General features: G+C 49.5%; 1 protein-coding gene and 1 pseudogene across 26 annotated transcripts in view; one reads left to right on the forward strand and one right to left on the reverse strand.

Moving 5' to 3' along the window:
- ARHGAP26 (Rho GTPase activating protein 26) overlaps window positions 1–23364 on the forward strand; it is a 457576-nt gene that overhangs the window by 167679 nt on the left and 266533 nt on the right. For 25 of the 26 annotated variants that reach the window (XR_014838940.1, XR_014838941.1, XM_021085446.2 and 22 more), the window contains one exon: window positions 15430–15508. Coding sequence is in view for 24 of the 26 variants with exons in the window: in XM_021085446.2 (XP_020941105.2) it covers window positions 15430–15508 (79 nt within the window). In the remaining 2 variants the exon portion in view is untranslated. Of the gene's footprint in view, window positions 1–15429; window positions 15509–17143; window positions 18447–23364 lie in introns of those variants that run through there. The other variant, XM_085014901.1, reaches the window with a different exon arrangement.
- LOC102167269 (transcription factor BTF3 pseudogene) lies at window positions 890–1349 on the reverse strand (annotated as a pseudogene).

Below are 23364 nucleotides of genomic sequence, written 5' to 3' on the forward strand. Positions count from 1 at the left end.
GCAGAGGGCAAAATGCAAGCTTAGCACCTAGAAAACGGGGAGGGAAAAGAGGGAGTGGTTCTGTTTTAACAGCAGGAGGTTTCTGAATGTTCCCGGCATGCGGTAACTGCAGCACACGTAGAAGTTTCTGTAGTAGCTCTTAGAGTCTTCTTCTCTCACGATGTTGATTCACGCTAAAGTGTGATTGACTTGGGATTCGCAGTGCTGCGGGTTTTTAGGGTTGCATGCTTTTATCCTTTGGGCTCACGGCTGCTACTTCCTGTTATTCTGGTACAGAAGCTGTAGGCTTCAGGAAGCGGCGTTCTGGGGGGTCGGCTTTGTGAGTTGATCACATCATCATCTCTTCCCTCATGCTGGGAGCCACCCGCTCTCCATACCCACCGGGGAGGCTTGTTAGAACCCCAGCTTCTTATTCTGCCCCAGACCTACACCATCTGACTTTCTGCAAGAGAGACCCTGAAATCCACTGGTTTTGGTTGTTGTTTTTTATACTGTCATTTTAGGTCTTTAATCAGATTCCATCCAAGAGTATCAGCCACATTACATGTCATGTTTACCTTTCTGTAAACAATTTTGCTTTCCCTGTACCCATCAGCATCAGTGAACTAAAACATAAAACCCGTACTAGGCAAAGAATGTTATTAATCATTGTTTCAAACTTAATTCCCAGGCTTCATCAGCTTAATGAAAGTGGCAAAGACTGAATTGCATCTAAGCAAAAACTGAAAAGAGCTGCAGTGTCCAGGGGCTTGGGCTTAAAAATATTAGAGATCTAGATTTTATCAGACCCATCAACAAAATTTTAAAAAGCAGTCCTGATATAAACTAGCAGCTCCCAGCCACTTGTCCAGGGTTTATCTTCTTTAGAAGTTGCCTTGGTTCAGTTTGCTCATTCTTGGGAAGCCTCATCAGAATTCTCCTTAAGACCTGAAACGTCACTGTCATCATGCTCTCCAGTGGCGGGTGGGGCTTTTCCATCTGCAGATTGTTGGGGCAGAGCTTGAGCCCGTCTCCTTAAACGGGTCCGACGGTCTGCGCCAAGCTGTTTAAGATGCTGGGTAGCATTTGTGCCAGCTGCTTTGTCTCAGCCCGGCCTGTGGTGGTGAGAGGGTTTGCTGCCAGAGATGCCCGCACTTCAAGGTTGTTAAAATGGGTCACTGTTCCTTGGTGTGTGAGCATAGCCACCTCTTCAGTACCAGAGGTGCTGTCTATCCCCGACTTTTTGAAAGACAACTGGAGTTTTTTGTCATCTGCTGGGGCCGTTCTGTGAACCACCGTCTTCTTGCTTCGAGCAGTTCCTTTGCCTGCAGTTGGGCGAGTTTCTCCTGCTTCGTGGCAGTTTCTTTCATCTTGTTGGAGTGGAATTGGGACCACGCGGGGGACTGGGGTTGGCGGGGGATTGGGATTGGCAGGGGACTGGGGTTGGCGGGGGACTGGGATTGGCGCTCAGGGGTCTTGGGCAGACCAGCTGAGATAAGGCGCACACCCTCGGGGACGCGAGATGGCAGCTCCACTTTTTAAAATAAGCTCTTCTCTTGTCCTCTCTTCTTACTGCTCCCTGGTGCGTGAAACAGCAGGCATATCACAATATAGTTTTCTTGGAGCACAAAGGCATGTTCCTTATTAAAAACATAATAAGCGACAACTGTAAAACAAAGGGAGAATAAAAAGACCCCAGGCTCCTTGACTAGGAGTTCAGTTCTTAGCCATTTGGAGGAGGCTATGACTGGTAGGCAGGGTGACCCCCAGCCTCCGATGCAGAGTGGCAGGAGGAACGCAACAGCAATAAGCACCATAAAGCCCACTTTTTCAGTTGACAGTAGAGGGAACCAGCCAGCCGGCCGCGAGAGAGCACTTTCCGGAAGCGGGACACCGGTCGTGTGATTGCATGTAATTCTCACGGAACCCTCACTGCAGCTTCGGGAGGCTGCGCTCTAAGTGTCCCGTGTTCCTGAGGAGGAATCTACCGTTTAGAGAGTGAGTCTTAGCCACGGCTCAGTGGGGATTCGAACTGAGGACGGCAGGGACTCATTGCAGGGCACGTTGCTGCCTCAAAACTGCTTTAGGACGTGTTCGAGTGATGAGCCCGGTGCGCTCTGTCCTTGAACTTGGGGGCACCGCTGAGCCGTCACCTTGCTGACGGTGAAAGCCCAGGAGTGCTTTCTCACTCTGATGGCTGGCATTGGGCCCGTAACCTAAGAATGGGTGGCCTGAAGCAGCACGCCTGCGTCTGTTCCCATATTTCCTGCTCTCTGCCCTTCAGAAACCCTCACAGGACTAACAGTTAAGAGGCAATGCAGGAGTTCCCACTGTGCTCTGTGGGTTAAGGGCCCAGGGTTGTATTTGTGGGGGTGTGGGTTCGATGCCTGCCTCGCTCAGCCGGTTAAGGATGTGCTGTTGCTGCAAGCTGCGGTGTGGATTGCAGATGGGGTTGGGATCTGGTGCGGCTGTGGTGTAGGCCAGCAGCTGCAGCTCCAGTTTGAACCCTGGCCCAGGAACTTCCATATGCCACAGGTGTGGCCCTCAATAGAAAAAAAAGGCAATGCAGAGAGCACAGGCTAGGCACAGGACACACAGTAGGTGTTCCATGAATGCTGTGTTGTGTTTTTTTGTTTTTTTTTTTTTGTACACCTCTTCTTTTACCTTTTACGATGACACTCATTTCTGTTTGTCCGAGGAGGCTAGCATGAATCAGATGCTCTAGTGCCATGTATCAGTGGATTGCTTGCATCATATCCCACTGCATTGCTGTTCATTTGTTAGTCCTCGAATCCCGATGAAACGAGGTTAATCCCTTTTGTCCATCCTTTAGGAATAACTGTGATGACTCTTTGACCCATGAATGAGCTGGAAATCAAATTAAGTGTTAGTTCAGAGCTTTGGTTTTTAGATTTATATTGTTCTTGGACTTCTTGTGCCAAAATCCTTGTTAATACACCGAATACATTTCAGAAACCTACTTCTAATTCTCGCGTTTACGTTCTTGAACCTTTGATTTTGCAAAACTAGTCCTGCACTCCTTTCTCTGTATGACTTTAGTGCAATTCCATAATTCTATATCATTCCATCTCATTTATCCATTTTCTCCAGTGTCTGCCTTTTTTCTTCTTTTTTCAGAACTAGTTTTGGGTGAAGTTCAGACCTGAGAAATTGCTGAAGACCCCTACCAGCAAATGTTTCACAGGCTAATATTAGTTCTTCATGCCTTTGGATTTCCTTGAGAAGGATTTTATTGTTTGCAGCCTTGCATAGTGAGCATGCGTAGAAACTCTTGTGGCTTTCTTCCTTTCCAAACTGTAAAATTGCTTAGATTGAGGTATCATGTCTTTCAAGTCAGCATGATGCTTCTTTGAATTTCCTTTCAGTTTTATTTATTTATTTATTTTTTTGTCTTTTTGCCATTTCTTGGGCCAGTCCCCCGGCATATGGAGGTTCCCAGGCTAGGGGTTGAATTGGAGCTGTAGCCACCGGCCTACGCCAGAGCCACAGCAACGCGGGATCCAAGCCGCGTTTGCAACCTACACCACAGCTCACGGCAACGCCAGATCGTTAACCCACTGAGCAAGGGCAGGGACCGAACCCACAACCTCATTGTTCCTAGTCAGATTCGTTAACCACTGTGCCACGACGGGAACTCCTTTCAGTTTTAAATTCAGTTTCAGGATTCTAGCAGTTAGATTTTTATTTATTTATTTTTATTTTATTTTATTTTATTATTATTATTATTATTTTGGTCTTTTTAGGGCCACACCCATGGCATACCGAAGTTCCCAGGCTAGGGGTCGAATCAGAGTTACAGCTGCCGGCCTACGCCACAGCCACAGCAATGCAGGATCCAAGCTGTGGCTGCAACGTACACCATAGCTCACGGCAATGCCAGATCCTTAACCCACGGAGCGAGGTCAGGGATTGAACCCACATCCTCCTGGATACTAGTCGGGTTCATTACCAATGAGCCACAACCGGAACTCTGCATTTAGAACATTACATGGCTTTAAGCTACTGTGTGGGTGTTGCCATAACGTGCTCCAAAGAAGAATATTTTCTTATTTTCCTAGAAGATACCTGTTCAGGGTTGCGTTGTGTACTCCCCAAACTCCTGTGTTGAGGTTCTAATCTCCAGTATCTGCAAACGAAAATTATTTGGAGATTGGATCTTTGCAGAGGCCCTCAAGTTAGAATGAGGTTGTCAGGGTAGCCCTAGTCCAGTATGACTGGTGTCCTTGTAAAAAGGGCTAATTTGGACACAGAGGCAGACATGTGCACAGGGAGGCACCGTGCGAATGCGAAGGCGGAGATCAGTGATGTGTCTTCTCGCCAAGAAGTGCCAAAGGTTGCGAGCCGACCACCAGAAGCTAGGAGAAAGGCATGGGAGAGTCTCCTTTGCTTGCATCCAAAGCAGCCCACCTGCTGACACCTTGTTTCCAAAGTCTAGCCTCTAGACCTGCGAGGCGATAGATCCTGTGGCTAATGCTCCCCAGTTGCTCGTGCTTTGTTAAGGCGGGTCGCCCTAGCGAACGGATAGAGTTTTGAATAGAGAGGGCCTCTCTCATCGAAGCAGCAGTAAACGGCCTCTAGTGGCCTTTTAGACGGATGGACACACACCCTCCTTGAAGAATCCCGTTGATAAGCAGCCCCTTCACAAAGCAGCCCTTTCACAGAAACTATCCTTCTCATTTTTTTTTCTTTTTTTTTCTTTTTTGTTAAAGGGTTGCATATGGAAGTTCCCAGACTAGGTGTTGAATTGGAGCTGCAGCTGCTGGCCTATGCCACAGCCACATCAATGCCAGACCCGAGCCACGTCTGTGACCTACACCACAGGTTATGGCAAAGCCGGATCCTTAACCCACTGAGCAAGGCCAGGGATGGAACCTGCGTCCTCCTGGATACCAATTGGGTTTGTTACCACTGAGCCACGACGGGAACACCTGTCCTTATTCTGAATAGTCTTTACTTTCATTAGCTTTTTAAAAAATCATCCTTTTTTATACCTTAATAAAGAAGTATTCTTTGGTGCCTTTGTGTTAACTTGCCATGAAACCGAACATTTGAAAGTGTATATTTTATGCTAGAATTGATTGATGATTTTTTCCTTTAAAGTGTAACCGTTGGAGAGAATTTAGTATAAAATTCCTGGGTAAACATGGGGCTTCATCTGAAGCCCCATGGTAGTGGCAGGTGATACTTGCTAATATCTGTCTCTGGTCACTTTGAATACTTAACTCCACTGGTACAGCATCTTAGGGAAATTCATGAGCAGATGGAGGGAAGTATTTGTTTACGCTAGCGTCATGGTGGTGGTCATTTCCCAGCATCTCTGCCTTTGTTTATTTGTAAGAAATTTCTCGCAGATGTATGTGGCATTTTTTCCCAGGTATCTTCCGGGCGGGGGTCGGGGCGGGGGGGACCACTAAGCCGTATGGAAAATAACAGAAACAGAAAGCTTCTTTTTGATGCACTGAATCAATACAGTCTCTCGAGGGGTAGTATTGATACTTGGGGGAGGGCAGCAGTTAGAAGGCTTCGTATTTTCCATGACAGGCTGACCCCCATGGACGCCCATACGTGGGAAGACGTTCTGTGGAGTCTTGAGGGACCCATTGTCGCCCTTGGTCCTCTCCAGAGTGGGGGGCAAAGGACAACTCAGGAGAGATGACAACGGTGTAACGGGGACCAAGATGAGCCTTGTCCTTGCCTTCATGGATCTTGCCGTTGATGGTAGCATGGGCCCACATGCCCACACATCCGTGCGCCAGAAGGTGTTGATACTCGGATGTTGAGCGTAACAGCCGACTTGGAGGACCTGGGTGCTGCGGGGAAGATGTGACCGACAGAGGGGCCGCAGCCTCCGCTCTAACAGAGATGGGTGGCGTGACGGCAATGCGTGCATTTTCATCCCTCTCGCCTCCCCTCCCTTCCTCCGTTATTAACCGTAGCCACCTGCTCTGGGCTTTACTGACACAGAAGACACAAGTGTAGTGAAGCGCAGCGAATCTCGTAGCCTTTCCTTCTCCAAAGTCATCCTCTGCTTTTTCCTGCAAACCGTATCCAGAGTCCTCCTTTTGCAAGCTTTCCGTGAATAGGTAGAGACAGCTTTCCTCCAGACCAGTCCCAGCCTGGCATGTCGCACCCTCTGTCAGTTCTGTCCTTGTCGTCTTCCCACCATGTGCTGTGTGTTTGCGCAGGGTATGAGCTTTTCTTCGTGATGGTTGGCTGGTTGTTTAATTAGGTATGTTTTATATGAGTCTGTTCAATTCTGAATATCTGTCTTAGGTAATTTGCTCCCAGAGGGAGAAAAATATCATTTTATACAGCTTTTACTACAGTGCTGTGTGCATGTGGTTGTTCAATTTTGTTTGTTTATGGTAATGCAATTTTTGAGTTAGATTATTTTGCTCTTTCCCTTGGGACTTGGGTGAATTACTCTGTGAGAGACTACAGGAGCTTAATCGTGTTAGTTGTTATTTAAACTAAAACATCGGCAGGTACACACACAGTCTGCATTTGTGTATGGGTAGGACAAAAAAAAAAAAACCTCTAGGAAAATGGGAAGCTGGGTAAGGTAAGAATATTGGAGGCTGGAAAGATTGATGGAAGAGCTGAAAAACCCACCGCAACCCTCTAAGGCGTCACCACCCTTATTTTGAGTATGTTTTATGAAAGGCTGCAGGATGCAGGTGACAGATGGAAGCAGCTTAAGTTTGCACTTGGACTCTGCCTATTGCTGGCTGTGTGCGTCTGGGCAGGCAGTTTAACCACATCTATAAGGTGGGGCTAGTCATGCCTACCTTGCAGGACTCTTTTGAAGATGGAATATGCTATCATATTCCTCCCTGATGGCGTTCTCTGTCGGAAGAGATTGTCCTTTGAAGTTGTCCTCTCTGCCTTAAAACCTGAGACTTCACTGTTCTCACGGTGGACCTCAGCTTTGGAGGGTATTTCCTGGAGGCCCTTTGTTGCATTTTGATGGCATACCTCTCTCCTAGAGTGTCCTGATTTTCTGAGTCGTCCCTAAGCTGAGAGCGAGCGCAGGTGCTTAAATGTCTGTGTGCAAAGGGGCTGCTAGGGGAAGAACCCATTTTCACACCGCGTATCCCCTAACGTGTTATTTATCTGTATTTCCTGTATGCGATAAAAGGTTTAAGCCCCTCCTTCCAATTTATGTCTCTTCATACGAGTGTGAAGTTAAAATAACACTCTTCCAGTTTAACATGTGGGGCGTGTGCTCCCTTGTCTGTGTGTCTGTGAGATGGTGTGAGCGTAAGTCGGCGTGTGTTTTCCAAAAACGCTCCTCTTACGTAACAGACTTTGGTTCAGGGCTCAACCTCTAGATGGCAGTTGTGTATGTGTGTTCGTAACTGTTAGGCGGTCCAGTTGAAAAGCAGCTGTCTTTGTACATTGTCAGTGCGTGTGTGTAATGCGTGTGTGTGTGTGTTGAAGAAATCAGGCGGCTATTGCTCCTTAAAGGAAAGGTATCCTAAATGACTCATTCTTTCTCTCTAAATTCCTTCCTCCCACCCTCGTAGAACGGATCATTTCATACCCACTTTCCTGCAGAGGCAGGCGTGCTCAGTCCTTCTGGCCTGTGTTTAAGCAGCGCGTTTCCCCGTGCTCTCGGCACTCAAGTGTCAGGCCCTGTGCTGCAGGGACAGCTTATTTAAGGGTGGTGACGAGGACAGGCGAGTGAGTGGGGCTGAGAACCAGGCCATCCTGCTTTTCCCTCGGGGTGCCGTCTGCCTTTATCTTTTGCAGCAGATGAATCCATTTTTCCTGGTTTCAAGCTTCCCCTCCCCTCCCCTTCTCACCCCTGGTCTGAAATAATATTTGATGTTGCCTTCCTGCTGGTTGGTTGGAGTTGCCGGTCTCAGAGCCATTGACATTTCGGAGAGGAAATGGCTCTTTCCTTCCTCGGAGGGTGTTTTCCTGCTCTCATTTTGTGGCTGCGGTGGGGGTGGGGGGTACCCGACGTTCTGAACTGCTTCTTGGCTGTTCTGTCAAATCAGCGAGTTAAGAAGTTCTTAGAATCTTTAGAGTTGGTGCAATTTTTAAATGACCGAGTTTCTTTTTTTTTTTTTTTTTTCCTTTTTAAAAAAGTTAAATGAGAGTATTTGCTGTTGGAATCTGGTCTGAGTCAGCGTGGGATGTGTGGGTTAATGGATTGTGGTGTAAAATAAGACAATCCTATTTGTGTTAGTTCTATTAGTTCTTCCTCTGTCTTATGCCTGTTTCCAGTCTTTAGTCTGCACAGTTAAAGTTGGAGTTTTATTGATTACATATACCAGTTTATTTGGCAGCGTCTAAATATAAAATGTTTTTTTTTTTAAATCTAAACCACAATGTGGCTATTACATAAGTCTGAAGAAAGGAGACAGTTCAGCCCGTAAATGCCACTTATTGTGCATGTCTGTTCATCATGAGATGCAAGAGTAACAAAAAAATTGAGAAACGACCTAGAAGATTTCTTGAATTGGAATCTTTTCTCGTAGTTTGTTCTCAGCGATAACAAGTGTTTGCATTCCCTCTGAGTGGGTCTCATCTCAGCAATGAAGAATGCTTTCTTCTGGTGCAGTGTTGAAACCTGCTACGCCTGTGTCCCCGCTGCCTGTGGCCCAGAACAGGCTCTCCGTCAGCGTGTCTCATGCAAGACCATCTCAATGTGCCAAAAATGTGCTTGTCTGGCTTCCAATCTTTCATAACTTCATTCTCCTTTAAAAATGGAGGAAATTATCTGATGCGATTGGCATTATTACTCTCCAGACTCTTATCATTGCTCTGGTCCTAACTATTTGGCGTGCTTTCCTCCCAGATCAGTGGCTATAGTTATAATACGTTATCATTCATTCATTCATTAGGATTGATCCTTTCTAGATAATTAGAAGCCCGATTCTGGAAAATTCTTTCTTTTTTCTTTCTTTCTTTTTTTTTTTTTTTTTTTTTTTGCTTTTTAGGGTCGTACCTGCAGCAAATGGAAGCTCCCAGGCTAGGGGTCAAATCAGAGCTGCTGCCGCCGGCCTGCACCACAGCCATTGCAAGGTGGGATCCAAGTCACACCTGCGACCCACACCACCGCTCACGGCAACGCTGTGTTGCCAACCTACTGAGCGAGGCCAGGGATCAGACCCGCATCTCATGGATGCTGTTGGATTCGTTTCCACTGCCCCACAACGGGAACGCCCTGGAAAATTCTTCAGGGGGGTGTGTGTTTGTGTGCTGGGGGCGGGGCTGGAGAGAGCGAGCTTTCTTCCTCTCCCTCCTTTCCTCTGTCCCTCCGCTAAGGCCCTGGTCACCCTGGACCCCAGGGCACAGACACTGCCTGTGCGAGGGGCGGTCCAGGGTGGTGTGAAGGTATGGGCTTTGCTTTAGAGTCCGGCAGACTGGGTTGCAATTGAGGCTCTGCCGCTCCCTGGCAGCGCAGGGCAGGCAAGTCATTTCTGAGGCTCAGGTTTTAAAGACATGGAATGCGAGCCCCTCCTCGTGAGCAGCAAATGCTCGTGCACGCACCGTCCTGAGCTCTGCGCTTGGCCCGTAGGAAACCCTTGGGACGTCTTCCACGTGTCTGGGGGGCCACCTTTGCAACGTCTGGTTTCGCTCTCGTGGCTAGTCTCTCACCCGTATCGCACCCAGGTCGCCATGGCATGTGTTTGCTTCTCACGCACAAGGACTGCCAGTGGTTGACTCCCCCAGAGCACGCGTAGTTGTGCAGGTTCCTAGGTGTTTGTCTCCAAATAGTCGGTGAATATTGCCTTCCCGTCATGACACTGGGTCCTCAGTACTGGAAAAACTGGGAAGGATCCCAGGTTCCTTCTTCGCTGATGAACGGGGAAGGCTCTCCCCGGGGGGACTGTGAGTGCATCAGGAATGCAGACACGTGTCCTTGTTGGTCCCAGCGCATAGAGGACATTACAACGTGTTGTGATGGGGTGGAACTCAGAAGGGGAGAGAGAGAAAGATGGATACAGACCCCAGAAATTGTAGGCTGGGGATCCACAGACGTGTTCGATGTGGCTTGAGTAGGGTTTGAGGCAACATTTTAAATGGAAAGAATCTGTAAATGCCAATGCCCCCTTCCCACGTGCCAGCTGTTTATAGGGCTGAAGGTAGATGCCTCGTTTGGGTGGCACACGTGCTCTCCACGTGGCCACAGTCTCCACCCTGCCCTGTTGTAGCACAGCACGGTCACCAGGGGCAACTGCCACTTTGACCTCGTCCTCACACTGTTGATTTTCGCATAGAGGGGAGGGGCCCCTTTGTTCCTGTGACTCTATCAGACAGCAAATGTGCAAAAGAAAAAGCAAGGACTGCATGTTTTAAGGAAAATGAGACCACGCCTATTTTCCACGGGACAGTGAAGACCCTTCGCCAGTTGCGCTCATTTTGCTGACTCGCCTGGTCTCTGTAGATGTTTGGCTCTGCATCTCACACACATGCACCGAAGACATGTCGTTCCTGAAGATTCTTCTGCTTTGGCCATGTCTTTGTGTAGACGAAGCTCTACAAAGAATGCTTGCAATTGTCAAGGAACGGTTAAGGATCAGTGTTTCCGGATAGCACTTTTTTTTTTTTTTTTCTTTTTAGGGCCATACCTGCAGCATATGGAAGTTCCCAGGCTAGGGGTCGAATTGGAGCTGCCGCTGCCAGCCACAGCCACTGCCACAGCCATGTGGGACCTACACCACAGCTCATGACAGTGCCAGACCCTTAACCCACTGAGCAAGGCCAGGGGTCACACCTGCATCCTCGTGGATACTGGTCAGGTTCCTTACCGCTGAGCCACAGCAGGAACTCCCTGATAGCACCTTAAAAGCAAAGGACCACTTCCTTTGGGCACCCGCTTGCTTCTTGTTACCTGTGGCTGGCAGCCCGTTCTCCAAACCTTCGTCATTTCCCTCTGTCTTGCTATCTAAGCACAGTGAGGCAGGTTTCACGCACGGGCAGAGGACGTGTGTTGCTGTGGATGCCACAGTCCCTCTTTTAATCTGACCTTGACCCTTAGATGTGCTGTAGTGTACCCGGAAGCTGGGGAAGGACCTCTTGCCAGAAGATGTATAGTCTTATGAATGAGCAAGGCCTAGATCTTTGGAAGTCGGTTTAGCAAGGAACAATAACGTGAGATCCTGAGTGTGTTTGTTGCAGTGGGGCGGAGTGCATTAGTAATAACATTTCCTGGTCCAATAGGAAGTGGTGAATTGCCAAGCCACTGAGGTCACCATTGTTGACTCAGATTTCGGCGTAAGATTAGAGTAGGGAGGCTGTCGAGTAACCGTAGGGCCAGGGCCGGTTATGATTCTGCTTTGCTCTTGGCTGGCGAAGAGGCCGTGGCTGACATCAGTGGTCCCAGGCTCCTGGCTGTGTTGACAGATGAAGGATGTTTTGCTTTGTGTGGGCTCTTGGTGGAAGCCAGAGTTGACGGACACAGGGTGGTGGGTAGGTGGCTGCCCTGGGCTGGGTGAATACCAGTTTTCTGCATCGCCCCTGTGGTGGGAGAGGCGGGGCGCCAAGAAAGTTGTAGATCTTGGGTCGTGATTCTCAAGCTGATCCAGATAGAACACTCACCAAGAACTGAGTGAGGAGGGTGCTGGCTCTGAAGTGGGCTTTTAGGGTCGAGCTCTAGAAAGGAGGGGCAGTCGTGTGTTGCTTCTCTCATCCAGGGGGACCCCCGGGGCAGATGTTCTGGAATTTGCTGAAGAGCCCCTCTTCGGCCTTATCAGTTATCAGACGTTAATTCCAGCAAGGGGAAGTGGGCCCCTCTGATGCTCTTATTCAGGAGGAAGAAGGAAATGGCCCTGGTGTCAGAGCCCGAGTGTCACCCAGGCTCGCCTCGCTCGCTCGCTCGCTTGTGGTGGAGGTGCGATTCTCTCAGTGCCGCGTGGGAGTGCTCTGGGGGTGGGGTCCCATGTGTCGCAAGCACCTTTGGCTCATTTCTTTTCCTTTCTAACCGGCCCTTCCTCCTCCCTCATTTTGAACCTAACCCACACTTGGCCTCTGTTCCCTCCATGGGCCCGCCGCTCGTCTGCCCCAGTGATAACAGCGAGTTTTCTGTGTGTCTGACGCTGTGAAATGCATCCTCCGTATGTCCCTTAACCTTCACAGCAAGCCCATGACGCGCGTCCTCTTATTATCTGCCCTTTGGAGAATAGCGCAGAGCAGTTCCATTCCTTGTCCCCTCGGAAGCACGAGGGTTGGGATCACCGGGGAGCTTCAGGGACTGATGAGAAGTCTTCTATCGTGGGTATTGAAAGACTTTGGTTTATTGAGGTGTCATTACAGAAATTGAATAAATCTGAAGTCTGCATCTCAGAAACACACACACCCTGTGTGACCGCCTGGCTCAAGCTACAGAACCACAGAAGGTTCCTTGGGCCCCTTCTCAGTCACTGCCCATACTTCCCTCCCCAAGACAAAATAATTTTTCTCACTGTGGTCACCATAGAAGATTTTTGAGTGTATTCGAACATCGTATGAATGGAGTCACAGCGTTGGTAGTCTTTGGTGTCTGGCTTCGTTCCCTCATGGTGCTGTCTGTGGGATTCATTCATGATGTTGTGTGTAGCGATAGTTGGGAATTTTTTTTGCTTTCCGGGCTGCACCTGTGGCTTTTGTACGTTCCCAGGCTAGGGATCGAATTGGAGCTCTAGGTGCCGGCCTCCACCACAGCCACAGCAACAGGATCTGAGCTGGGAAGTGTGCTGTCTTACAGGGCCTGACAGGGAACGTGAAGGGTCATTGAGAGTCTTGCGTGTTTTGTTGCAGTTTGAGGCGTGGTGGCTAATGGGAGCATCGGGACAGTAAATACGGAAAGGGGATTACTGCTTGAGGTTCCCCCCCCCCACCAACAATGGACCCTTCTACCTTGGTTCTAGGAGTTTCACACATCAGGGGTTTATGGAATAGTGGTTTAAATTGCAATAAAGGAAAAAAGCCTTGAAGCCGAGCGAGGGTTTTCTAGATGCCTGGAGATGTTAGACCTGTGATCCACATGCACACCCACGAGGCGGAGAGAGTTTTCTGCTCGGGGTGGTCGGACGGAGGGCGTCTGCTTTATTCTGCGCTCCACCCCCCGCCCCCCACAAAAAAGGGGAACAAAACCACATGTGGAAAAGGGTTTATATTTTGATATGTCTTCTCAAAGTGAAAACAAATCCTGTTGCCGTTCCTGTGACGAAGGCCAAGTGGCCCACCCTTCACGGCCTCCGGCTTGGTCTGCGCTTCCTCTTTGTGGCTCTGGGTGGAAATTTCACACCGTGTGCCATGAGGCTTATGTGACATCTGCGAGGTCCCTGCCTCCTGGGTCTGCGAGGCAGCCCTGTGACCACCCAGCAGGAAATGGACCAGAGACCTGCTGCCTGGTGTTGAGAGTGGCCCTGTCCCAGGGTGGAGAGGAGGGGGCCTCTGCTCTCCAGGGAAGGGGGAGCAGGAAGGAAAAGGGGGGCCTGGGTGGGCAGAGGACCTAACTCTGCCTCCGGACCACTGGGGAGATGGTTAATGTCCAGGTTCGAGAGCCCCGCCCAGAAGTTCAGGTGCAAGAAGGCGGGGCTGGGCTGGGCGTCTCCCTGTTAAGGAAGTGACCGCTCTGGAACCAGCAATGCTGCAGCGCAGCAGGCTGACACTCAGAGCAGCACTCGGAGGCCCAGGCCCAGGGATGCGAGCTCTCCAGTGGACTGCAGCTTCGTGGCTCTTCATCCCAAAGCCCTTAAAGCTTGGCGCTCAGCTCTTTGAAAGGTGGAATCCGTCCACCGAGCCCCCAGGCCACAGCATCAGCTCTGTGAGGCCCCTGCTGCCAGCCCTCTGCAGACACCCAGGGGCTTGGGGGCCCCCGGAGGGGCTGCTGGTGTTGGGAGACTGGCACTTGGGCCTGCGAAGAAGAATTTCTGAGAAGTGCGTGCACCCTGAGAAATGGTGCAAAGAGTTGCTGTGTCTTCTGAGCCATTGTGGTGCTGGTGCAGCGCCTGGTGCGGCTGTCCCGGGAAGCACCAGCCTCTCAGGAATCCGTGTCCATCCCATCCCCTGCCTCTCAGGCTCAGCACACCCCCTCCTCCACCCCCCCCCCCCCCGCTCCTCCCTCTCTGTCCGCTGCCCATTCACAAGTGCTCGCATCCACGCCCCCACCCCATCGCCCCCATCCCCAGCGCCTCTCTGCTTAAAGCTCACATCTGCGAAAAGTTACTTTCTTCGGGGATGGTGAGGGATGATGAGTGAAAAGACACAAATGTGATGTTTAAAATGTGTTCAACATAAATAGCTCCCGCATTTTCCCTGGAGCTGCGGCCCGAAGGCGGGAGCCGTGACTCCAGGCAGGGTGAAGGAACAGGCATAGTTGCTGTGGGCCCAGGCTTGTGCTGCTCAGGGCACCGCCGAGGGTGTGTGTGTGTGTGTCTGCTGCTCCTCTGATCCTTGCGAGCCTGAGTGCGGCTGTGGACCCGGTTGGTAACCAGACTTCCTTGCCGGCAGATCTTGTGTTGCCCTTTTAGGCTTCCTCAAACTTTGAAGACGAGGGTTTGAATCAGCAATTCTAAACTTTTTGCAGGTTGCACTCGTCTTTGATAGCAGTTTGAGTTGTTTGTCCAGAAAAATACTACACATCCATTTGGAAGGGGGAGGGTGGCTTATAGATGCTCCGGGGCCCGCCTGTGGATCCTGAGTCAAGGACGCCTGCGTTAATGAGCGGAGAGGGCGTGTAGCCCCTCCTCCCAAGGTCGTTTTTGGGGCACACCTCTCCTTGTGTGACATCTGTAATGGGTACACCACACACACCCTGCGGCGCTGGGCACCTGCTCTCTGGAGGGTGTGTGCTCAGTTTGAAAGAGCAAGCGGGTTTCAAGGAGAGCGTGAGCGGACCCCAGGCCTGTAAAGAGCTTAGCACCTGACGGGGCAAAGATGCGCTTCAGAACCACTGAACCACTCTCCGGACCTTTAATACAATCATGCGATCAATGCCCATGCCCTCCTCAAACGTTTTCATGTCCAAAGCAGCTTAGAAGCCTTGGGCTAGATAGCAGACCAGGGTCCCTCCAGACTGATGCCCCCCCGTAGAGCAAGCCCAGTGGTTCGCTTCCCTTCAGTGCGTGGATGCTCTTCTCCTCCGGGCAGGAAAGCACCTGGTTAGAAGCCTCTTGGAGAAGAGGGTCTCTGGGAACAAACACGGCCTGAGGGCCTCGCTCGATTCCTGGGTCCCTCGCCTCCAAGTGGAATCTATCTTCTGCGTTTCATCCCACCTCGCCGAGGGAGGCGGGCTCATTGAGAGCGGATCGGGGTGATGGCTCTGCTGTCTGAGGCTGGAAGGTGGCTCTGAAAAGCTGAGGGGTGCCCCTCTCCCTGCGTGGCGCTGACCCCAGCGGCCTCTCGCTGCGTGGGTGTCTCTCGAAGGCTCGCCTTCCTCGGGCCGTCGACCCGCGGTGCTGGCTTCACAGCCGTGTCCTCCTTTCTCCGCAGGCCCGGGGTTATCACCATGCAGGCGTTGTCCGAAGAGGACCGCAGGCTCTGGATGGAAGCCATGGACGGCCGGGAACCTGTAAGTAACCGTTCAGGGACGTCGATCAAGAGTAAAGGTCCTGCGTGGTTTGTTGCTTCCTTGGGGTGGTGATTGTTGCTGTTGCTGCAAGTAAAGCCGTGGGCTCTCCGGACCTTTAAACCCTCTTGGGCTCATGTTTATGGATATTGATATTGTTTCTGTGTGGATGTAGATCCCGGGCTTGGGCCTCTCCGTCTAAGGCGTGGCTCCTGCTCCTTCACCAAGGCTGTTGGAGCGCCCGGAGGCCTCTTAGAGGAGGCACAGTCCCCCTCTGGCTTCCTGAATATTCGTTGATGCCACCTCGAACTGGTACAAAGCGTTATCTCAGATTTCACAGGCTAAAGGAGGAGAAAAGTGTAGGTAGCGGCTTTTCTCATCGCCCTCTGGCTCAGCCTCCTCTTGCCGTTGGCCCACTTCCCATCACAAGCAGTGGGATCTAAAAGGTCCCTGACAAGAGTTTATCTTTCAAATGTGATCCCTGCCCCGTTACAGCGATGCTGGTCTCCGCTGGGTGATGTCCTCTTGTGGTTTGCGTGCATCTCGTGACCTGTAAGAACACCTAAGAGCCTTGGGGAAGTTCCAGGAGCAGAGAAATCCTCTTAATTTGGTGCCATCTTAACCTTGACATCTCAGGATTTCTGTGACCTCAAGGTCACAGAAATCCTAAGAGTACAGTCTAATCCTGTCTCAGCAGTAAAGGATGAAAAGAACCTACACTGTCCGAGGGCCAGTAGTGAGCATTTACAAAGGCTCTCTTGAATCGGGGAGATGTGTACAAGGGACAGGGGACGTGACCTCCGCTGACTGTGCAACGCTTGTGTATCAAGCAGGGTGTGCAGGGGAGATGGTTCTGGCTCATTTGTGTGTCTCTTTCTCAGCCCACCCTGCTTAGGGGATCCGTATCGATGAATGAACGTCCTTTTCCGCTCAGCTATTTTGTGCACAGATGTGGACTCAGTACAGGTCACTCGGCATAAACAAATCATTAGTGTTTGACACGTAACAGTCCAGAGCAAGCTTTAAAGACCTCTTTACAGATTTAGGCACAGTTTGTTAAACTCTCATTCATTAGGCATAGTTTCATCGTAGTGCTTCCCCTGAGCTGAAATACGGGATGCCCCGATTGTCGCTGCATGCGTTGGAGCTGATACCTTTTGATAACGTTCTCAAAAGCAGATCCACGTTTCAGGGCTTTGTGGGCACAGGAGCTGCTCGACGTCCTAGGCCTTTGAAAGCAGTTTCCTAAGTCACCCCTCCTATCTTTGCTGTTAGCACCTACCGTTAGCTGAGCCCTTTTTTCGTGTGAAAGGCGCAGATTTAGCATATGACTGCTCTTAACCCATTTATTCCTCTTAGTACCCTGCAAAGGAAAGGTTATGACTCCATTTCCCGGAGGAGGAAACTGAGGCTTATAACTTGCCCCCGGTTGCACAGACAGTAAGTGGCAAGATTGGTAGGGTCCGGGCTATGCTGCTGTAACAAAGAGACTTGCAAATGCAGGGGCTTAATGAATAAGACAGACGTGCTTTTCCCACGCAGAGCACAGAAGTGAGCCGTCCGAGTCCAGGGGGATCACTGTGTCGCCCTCAACCTGCGGCTCCCCAGGTGGCTCGGTCATTTCCGTTTTCCCACCAGATAACGGAGATGAGGGCATCTGGACCCTGGAGAGGACACCTCCCGTCCACTGCCCCTGCCCCCAAGGAGTGATGTGGCCACATTTCTCTACAAAGGAGAATGAGAAAAGGAGGCTGAACACCGGCAGCCGAGGGCCCAGCCGTGCCCAGGGCATCTTAGCACCTCAAGGAATGACAGAAACGCTGTGCCGAGGTTACCAGGTGCCACCACGGTGGCAAGGCCAGAGCTCAATCCCACGTCTAGCCCTGAGTGGGTTTGGTTTTCGTTTTTAATAGAGATAAAATGTCACATCGCCCTCTAAGCATCCTCACTCAGTTTGTTTTTACAATACTTTCTCTGATTCTCTTGAATGTTTTTTCAACTCGTAGGGGAGGAAATATCCAGGAAAAAAAAACAGTCTGGTCAGAGCATCCTATTCTTGGTATGAGTGAAAACCCCACTAGTGCATGCGTGCGTGCGTGCGTGCGTGCGTGCGTGTTCCCTCCTGTAAGCTGGGGTTCTAAACCTGCTTCACCCAGTGCATTCTAAGCCTCGTCACCTCCCACCCCTGCATCTGGATCTTTGCTCTCTCTCTGCATGAACCTGGGCCTCTTACTAACCAGTGACTCTACCCATAGATTCCCATCTGGCCTCTGCAGATGGGAAGCGTGCTGTTGAGAGAAACAGCCCCTTGCCCCAGAATGTGCACATTAAAAACAAGTTTAAGCGCAAAACAGTTGTTTTCTAAACGTTATATAAAATTCTTTCCTCTCAGAACCGTACAGCGTGTGTCCAAAACCACACCTCCACGTGCCTTTAAGTTTCCTAAGAGCGAGATGACTGCAGACACGGGATGAGTCTGTAGCTGGCAGGGATGTCAGGTCCATTGCTGGGAGCCTCCGGGGAGCTCTGCTGGAGGAGGACACCCAGGAGACAATTAGCAACTCCAGTTTTCATCACCAGCTCCCTAATTAGTTAAATCTGTTCCCCTGGGAGGCTTGGCTTTGGTCAGGGAGCAGAAACCTCTTTTTCTAGTAGATCTTTTTCTAGTATTTCTATTACATGAGGGAGACGGTAATGGCAGCCCTTATCTTTTACTTCTCTATTTATAGCTCCATTGTTCTGTGATTGATTATTCCGCGTGGGATTTTTTTTTTTTTTTTTGAAAGAAGGGCTTGGTAATTTTGATTTCCACCCTTTTTGTTCTTTCATTATTCGGTAACGCCTCAGGATGATTGCTTGAAAAAAACACAAATGAACCCCAAAGCAGTTGACTTTACAGTGTTTTGGCTAATTGTTAAATAAATAAATGACAGTTTTTAGCAGCCAGTGGCCTTCTAGTCTGGAGAAATGTCACATGTCTTTGTTATTGATGGACATAATGGAGGGAAAAATTAGAGTTGAATTTCTATAACAAGCATTATGGTTTTACCTATGTAATGAATTCGAATTCAAATGAAGAAAACGCAGTTCAAACTTGTCTGAGAAAAGCTTTATTTATTGGCTTACATCATTGAAAAATATTGGGGTATAATAGTACTGGCCCATCTGAATCCAGAGACTTCTATAATTTTTGGAGTTGGTTTTTTTTCTTTTGTATTGGCTTCATTTCCAAGAGGTTCTTGTTATGTAGTGGTGATATGCTTCCCAACTCTTCCAGGCTTATGTCTTATTATCAAGAGCAAGAGCCAGGAATCTTTCTGTAAGGGGCTGGATAGTGAGTATTTGGGGCATTGGGGGGCTGTATTGTCACTATGGCAGTGACTCAGCTTTGCTGTTGCAGCTCAAAAGCAGCCATAGACGATGTGGAAATGAATGTGGCTGCACTTCAATAACACTGTATTTATAAAAACAGGTAGAAGGTCACATTTCAGTCATGGGCCATCATTTGTTGATCCCTGATCTCTAAGTCAGAGAGCTTTGCCTAATAATTCCAAAGAAGTCCCATATTTGCATTTCAGGGGACTAAATCCTGGGACCAGAGAATGGGATGGATGAGGTAAGCAGGTGAGATGCACCTGCCCACCGCTCGAGAACTGAATAAACGGTTGGGGGGAAGGCGGGCTTCGCCTGGAGGGAAATCGAAGCCTTAATTATATGAGGAAGGGGGGGTAGGCACAATGGGAGCAGAGAGGATACAGGTTCTCCCAATTCCGGTATCTGTATCCCATTAAACTTTCTATTCAGAGAGCTTGGCCTGGAGTGGAAGCCGCAAGTTTACGGTACTTCCTGGTGAAAGACGGGCTTCTTCCTCCCTAGAAATGGGAACAAGGCAAAGAAGTCCGGTCTTTCCACTCTTACTCAACGTGGTCCTGAAAGTCCGCGCCAGGGCAGCAGGGGAAGAAAAGAGAACAGTAGGCCTACTGTTGTGAGTCTATGTTTTAACAAAACTCCACAAGCTAGCCCGTCAGATAAAATTTTGATAAAATTTTGATAAAATTTTGAAATGATTCCGCTGGATTTTCTCCACTTTCTCTTAAAGCTGGGTTGACAAGCTGTAGCGTCACCATTTCAGCTACATAAGCTTTCACTTTCCTGGTCTGTGGCCACTGTCCTGGCCGTGGTCCGTGGTCCTGGCCGTGGTCCTGGTCTGTGTCCTATTTAAAACTGCAAAGTCTATTCTTTGCAGTTTTAAATGGGACACAGAATCTTTGTTGAAGCTGCATAAAGACTGCAGCCAAGAGAAATTTTAGAAACAGCGAATTTCCTTTTTCTCAGGTCCTTGTAACTAAGGTTCTCCCTCCTTGTGTCTTTGTGTATCGCTCAGAGCATGTTCACCGAAAGCAAGCTGATTAGCAGCAGCAAGTCCAGAATCATTACCAACACCTGCACCCCCAGCCTGATGCCTTTCTCGTTCTTCCTCCCTGCTAGTGACTTAACAAGTTAATGGGACTCATATGGTAACTTGAAGTCCCAGAACTGGAACGACCCTAATCTTTTTTTTGGCTGCGCCCATGGTATACAGAAGTTCCCATGCCAGGGATAAAAACCTGAGCCACAGCGGGGACAATGCCAAGTCCTTAACCGCTAGGCCACCGGGGAACTCCAGGCTCACCCTCCTCTTTAAACTGTGTTCCTCTGTATTCCCATAGCTGTAATTAGGGGTGTTTGTCTGGATTTGCTTCTCTTACCTCCTTATTTTAGAGGTATTAGGCTTCATCCACATTCAAGGATTCTCTCGTCAAGTATTTCTGCACCTCGAGCCAGTACTTGAATCTCTTTTGACAGCCAGAAAATTTGAAGGTTGGCAGACGCCAGAATTATGTGGAGTTAGATTAGGAGGAGAAGAAACAGGTGGTATGGCCTCAGAGATGAGGTGTAAATACACGAATTAGTTTGAAACCATGAAATTGCCACTTGCGTAAGTCAGAACGGGCTGGATTTTGGCGATTTCCTGTGGCTCAACATCCTAGCTGTGGAGCAGAAAGGAGCCCACACCCAGTCCAGTGTCACACCCTTATTTATCTAAGATGGAATGCAGCCTGAAAAGGCCAGTCTGTGGTTGATCTTGGGTCGATAATCCAGATCTCCTGGCTTCCAGCTCTGTGATGTTTTTACTGCAGCCCACACACGGCTGAATTATTTGCAAGCCGTAGTTGCATATGCCATCTACCCTCCCTTTTGAGTGGGACTCCTCTGCTGGGGCTCCTGCAAGCGGAAGAAGGGAAAAGAGGGCAGACTGGGGAAGAAAACACCCCTCCAGTGAGAGGGTGAGGCGGCGTGGCTTCCTGCTGCTCGTCTCCACTTGGAAGTCTTTTGTTTCAGTCCTGTGGACTTTGAGGCTGAACTCGCATCTTTCACCTTCTCGGCTAAGCCCTAGTTGGAGCCCCCGCATTCCTTAAGAACTCATGGAACAAATGGGCAGTTGCATTGCATCTTATGTTTTGCACCTGGTTTCTGAAAATGCGAGCTCTTTTTTAAAGGAAAAAATAATGTCGATGACTTTTTAAAAAATTACAGTTGATTTATAGAGTTCTGCCAGTTTCTGCTGTGCAGCAAAGTGACCCAGTCATACACACACACACACACACACATATATATATACACATTCCCTTGCCTATGTTATCATCCATCATGGTCTATCCGAAGAGATGGGTTATGGCTCCCTGCGCTGTAGGGCAGGACCTCATTGCTTATCCACGCTTGATGTGATAATTTGTATCTACTGAGCCCCACCTCCCAGCCCATCCCGCTCCTTCCCCATCCACCTTGGTAACCGCAAGTCTGTTCTCCATGTGAGTCTGTTTCTGTTTTGTAGTTAGGTTCCTTGGTGCCCTGTTTTAGATTCTGCGTGTAAGGGATGGATGAGGGTTCAGCCGAGGTCCCATGGTCAGAGGCAGAGTGTCACGGGGTTTATCATTGTGGGCTCAGGCAGCCCGAGTGTAGATCCCTACTCAGCACTACTAGGTCTCACCACTCAGAAATGACTTAGGCCCTCTGAGCATGCTTCTTTGCCTGCAAAACGAGGATAATAATAGTGACTTTCTTTAAGACTGTTTTGTAAGGACCAGCCTATGTGTAAAGGGCTTATTAAGCACAAGACCTCTGCAAGGAGACTTGCTTATAAAAAGTTAGTTCTTTCGGAGTTCCTGTCGTGGCTCCGCAGAAGCGAACCCCACTAGGATCCGTGGGGATGCAGGTTCGATCCCTGGCCTCACTCAGTAGGTTAAGGATCTGGCGTTGCCGTGAGCTGTGATGTAGGATGCAGTTGAGGCTCAGATCTGGCGTGGCTGTGGCTGTGGTGTAGGCTGGTAGCTACAGCTCTGATTAGACCCCTAGCCTGGGAACCTCCATGTGCTTTGGGTGTGGCCCTAAAAAGACCAAAAAAAAAAAAAAAAGTTAGTTCTTTCTGCAGAGGAGGGGCGGATGCTGGGTTACCTGGATTCTCTTTCTGGCTCCGGCTCTAAACGACTTGGCTCATTTGAGCGCAGTTTCTTTGGTCAGTTTGCCAGAGCTCACCGAGGCGCAGGGCAGGGACTGCTTTTACGAGTGTGGAAAATGTGATTTCATTGAGCAGTTTGTCTGAACTTTCACGCTGTGAGCTGGAGGAGCATGAAGCAATCTTTACTTCCATTTGCTACTTCCAGGCCTGGCAGTTTGTCGTCCCAGCTGTCTGCTCAGCTCAGCTCACCACAGAACCGTGATGCTGGCATTTTCCTTTCTTAGTGAAATAAGCGATCAAAGGAGTACGGGTGGTTCAGAAGGTGTGGGGTGAAATTGCCAAGCTCCTGTGTGGCGATGCAGCCCTCACGGCCTTATGAGGGGAGGGTGGCTTGGAAGGATCCTTCTGCCCACTTTGCGAAAGGTCTCTGTAGTGTCACAATGTGTGAACTGATGCAGCCTCTGAAAGTGAGAGTGCAGGGAGTTCCCGTCGTGGCGCAGCGGAAACAAATCTGACTAGGAACCAGGAGGTAGCTGATTCGATCTCTGGCCTCGCTCAGTGGGTTAAGGATCTGGTGTTGCCGTGAGCTGTGGTGTAGGTTGCAGATGCGGCTCAGATCTGGCATTGCTGTGGCTCTGGCATAGGCCGGCAGCAACAGCTCCGATTAGACGCCTAACCTGGGAACCTCCATATGCTGCAGGTATGGCCCTAAAAAGACAAAAGACAAAAAAAAAAAAAAGTGAGAGTGCAGCATCTGAGCCGACACCCCGCAGCCAGGACTGCTGGGAAATGGATGACACATCTGTGTAATTTGTGTTTCTTTGTCTTCTGCTGGGTCAAGAAGCTGGTTGCAGGCTTCGTCTTTAACTCATGTGAGTGTTCGTATTTATTTTTTAATTATTTATTTAGTTGATGTCTGTTTATCTTTTCGATGGCATCCAGCAGTTCCCGGCCCAGGGATCAAACCCGAGTCACGGTCGTGACAACGCCGCGTCCTTAACCTCTAAGCCACCCGGGCTTTCCATGTGTTTATAGAGGCAGAATTCATAACCGTACACATGATAATTACACCAGTGTGTTCAAGTCTTAGAAGAAATTTAATAATACTCACTTTTGTCCTTGTTCCCTCGGGTTAAGTGTTCTTTAGAAGAACAACTTCTCATGAAATCAGATAATTGTTGATTGAGGAGCCTGAGCTACAGGTTGGGAGAAAGGAGGAGGTCAGGTGAAATCGTTTTCGGCGGGAGAGTTGATGAACCGGTCACGGGGATAACCAGATTTTCGCTTGAGCTTTGAGACTTGATAACACACTGCGGTGTTGATTCAGGTCTTCAGCATTGTTTCTGCATGGGGCACCCAC

This window comes from Sus scrofa, chromosome 2 (assembly GCF_054392235.1).
Source record: "Sus scrofa isolate SSC_HxYL_T2T_F1_AM1 chromosome 2, Sscrofa_HxYL_maternal_Yorkshire_Landrace_v2.0, whole genome shotgun sequence".
Lineage (NCBI taxonomy): Eukaryota > Metazoa > Chordata > Mammalia > Artiodactyla > Suidae > Sus > Sus scrofa.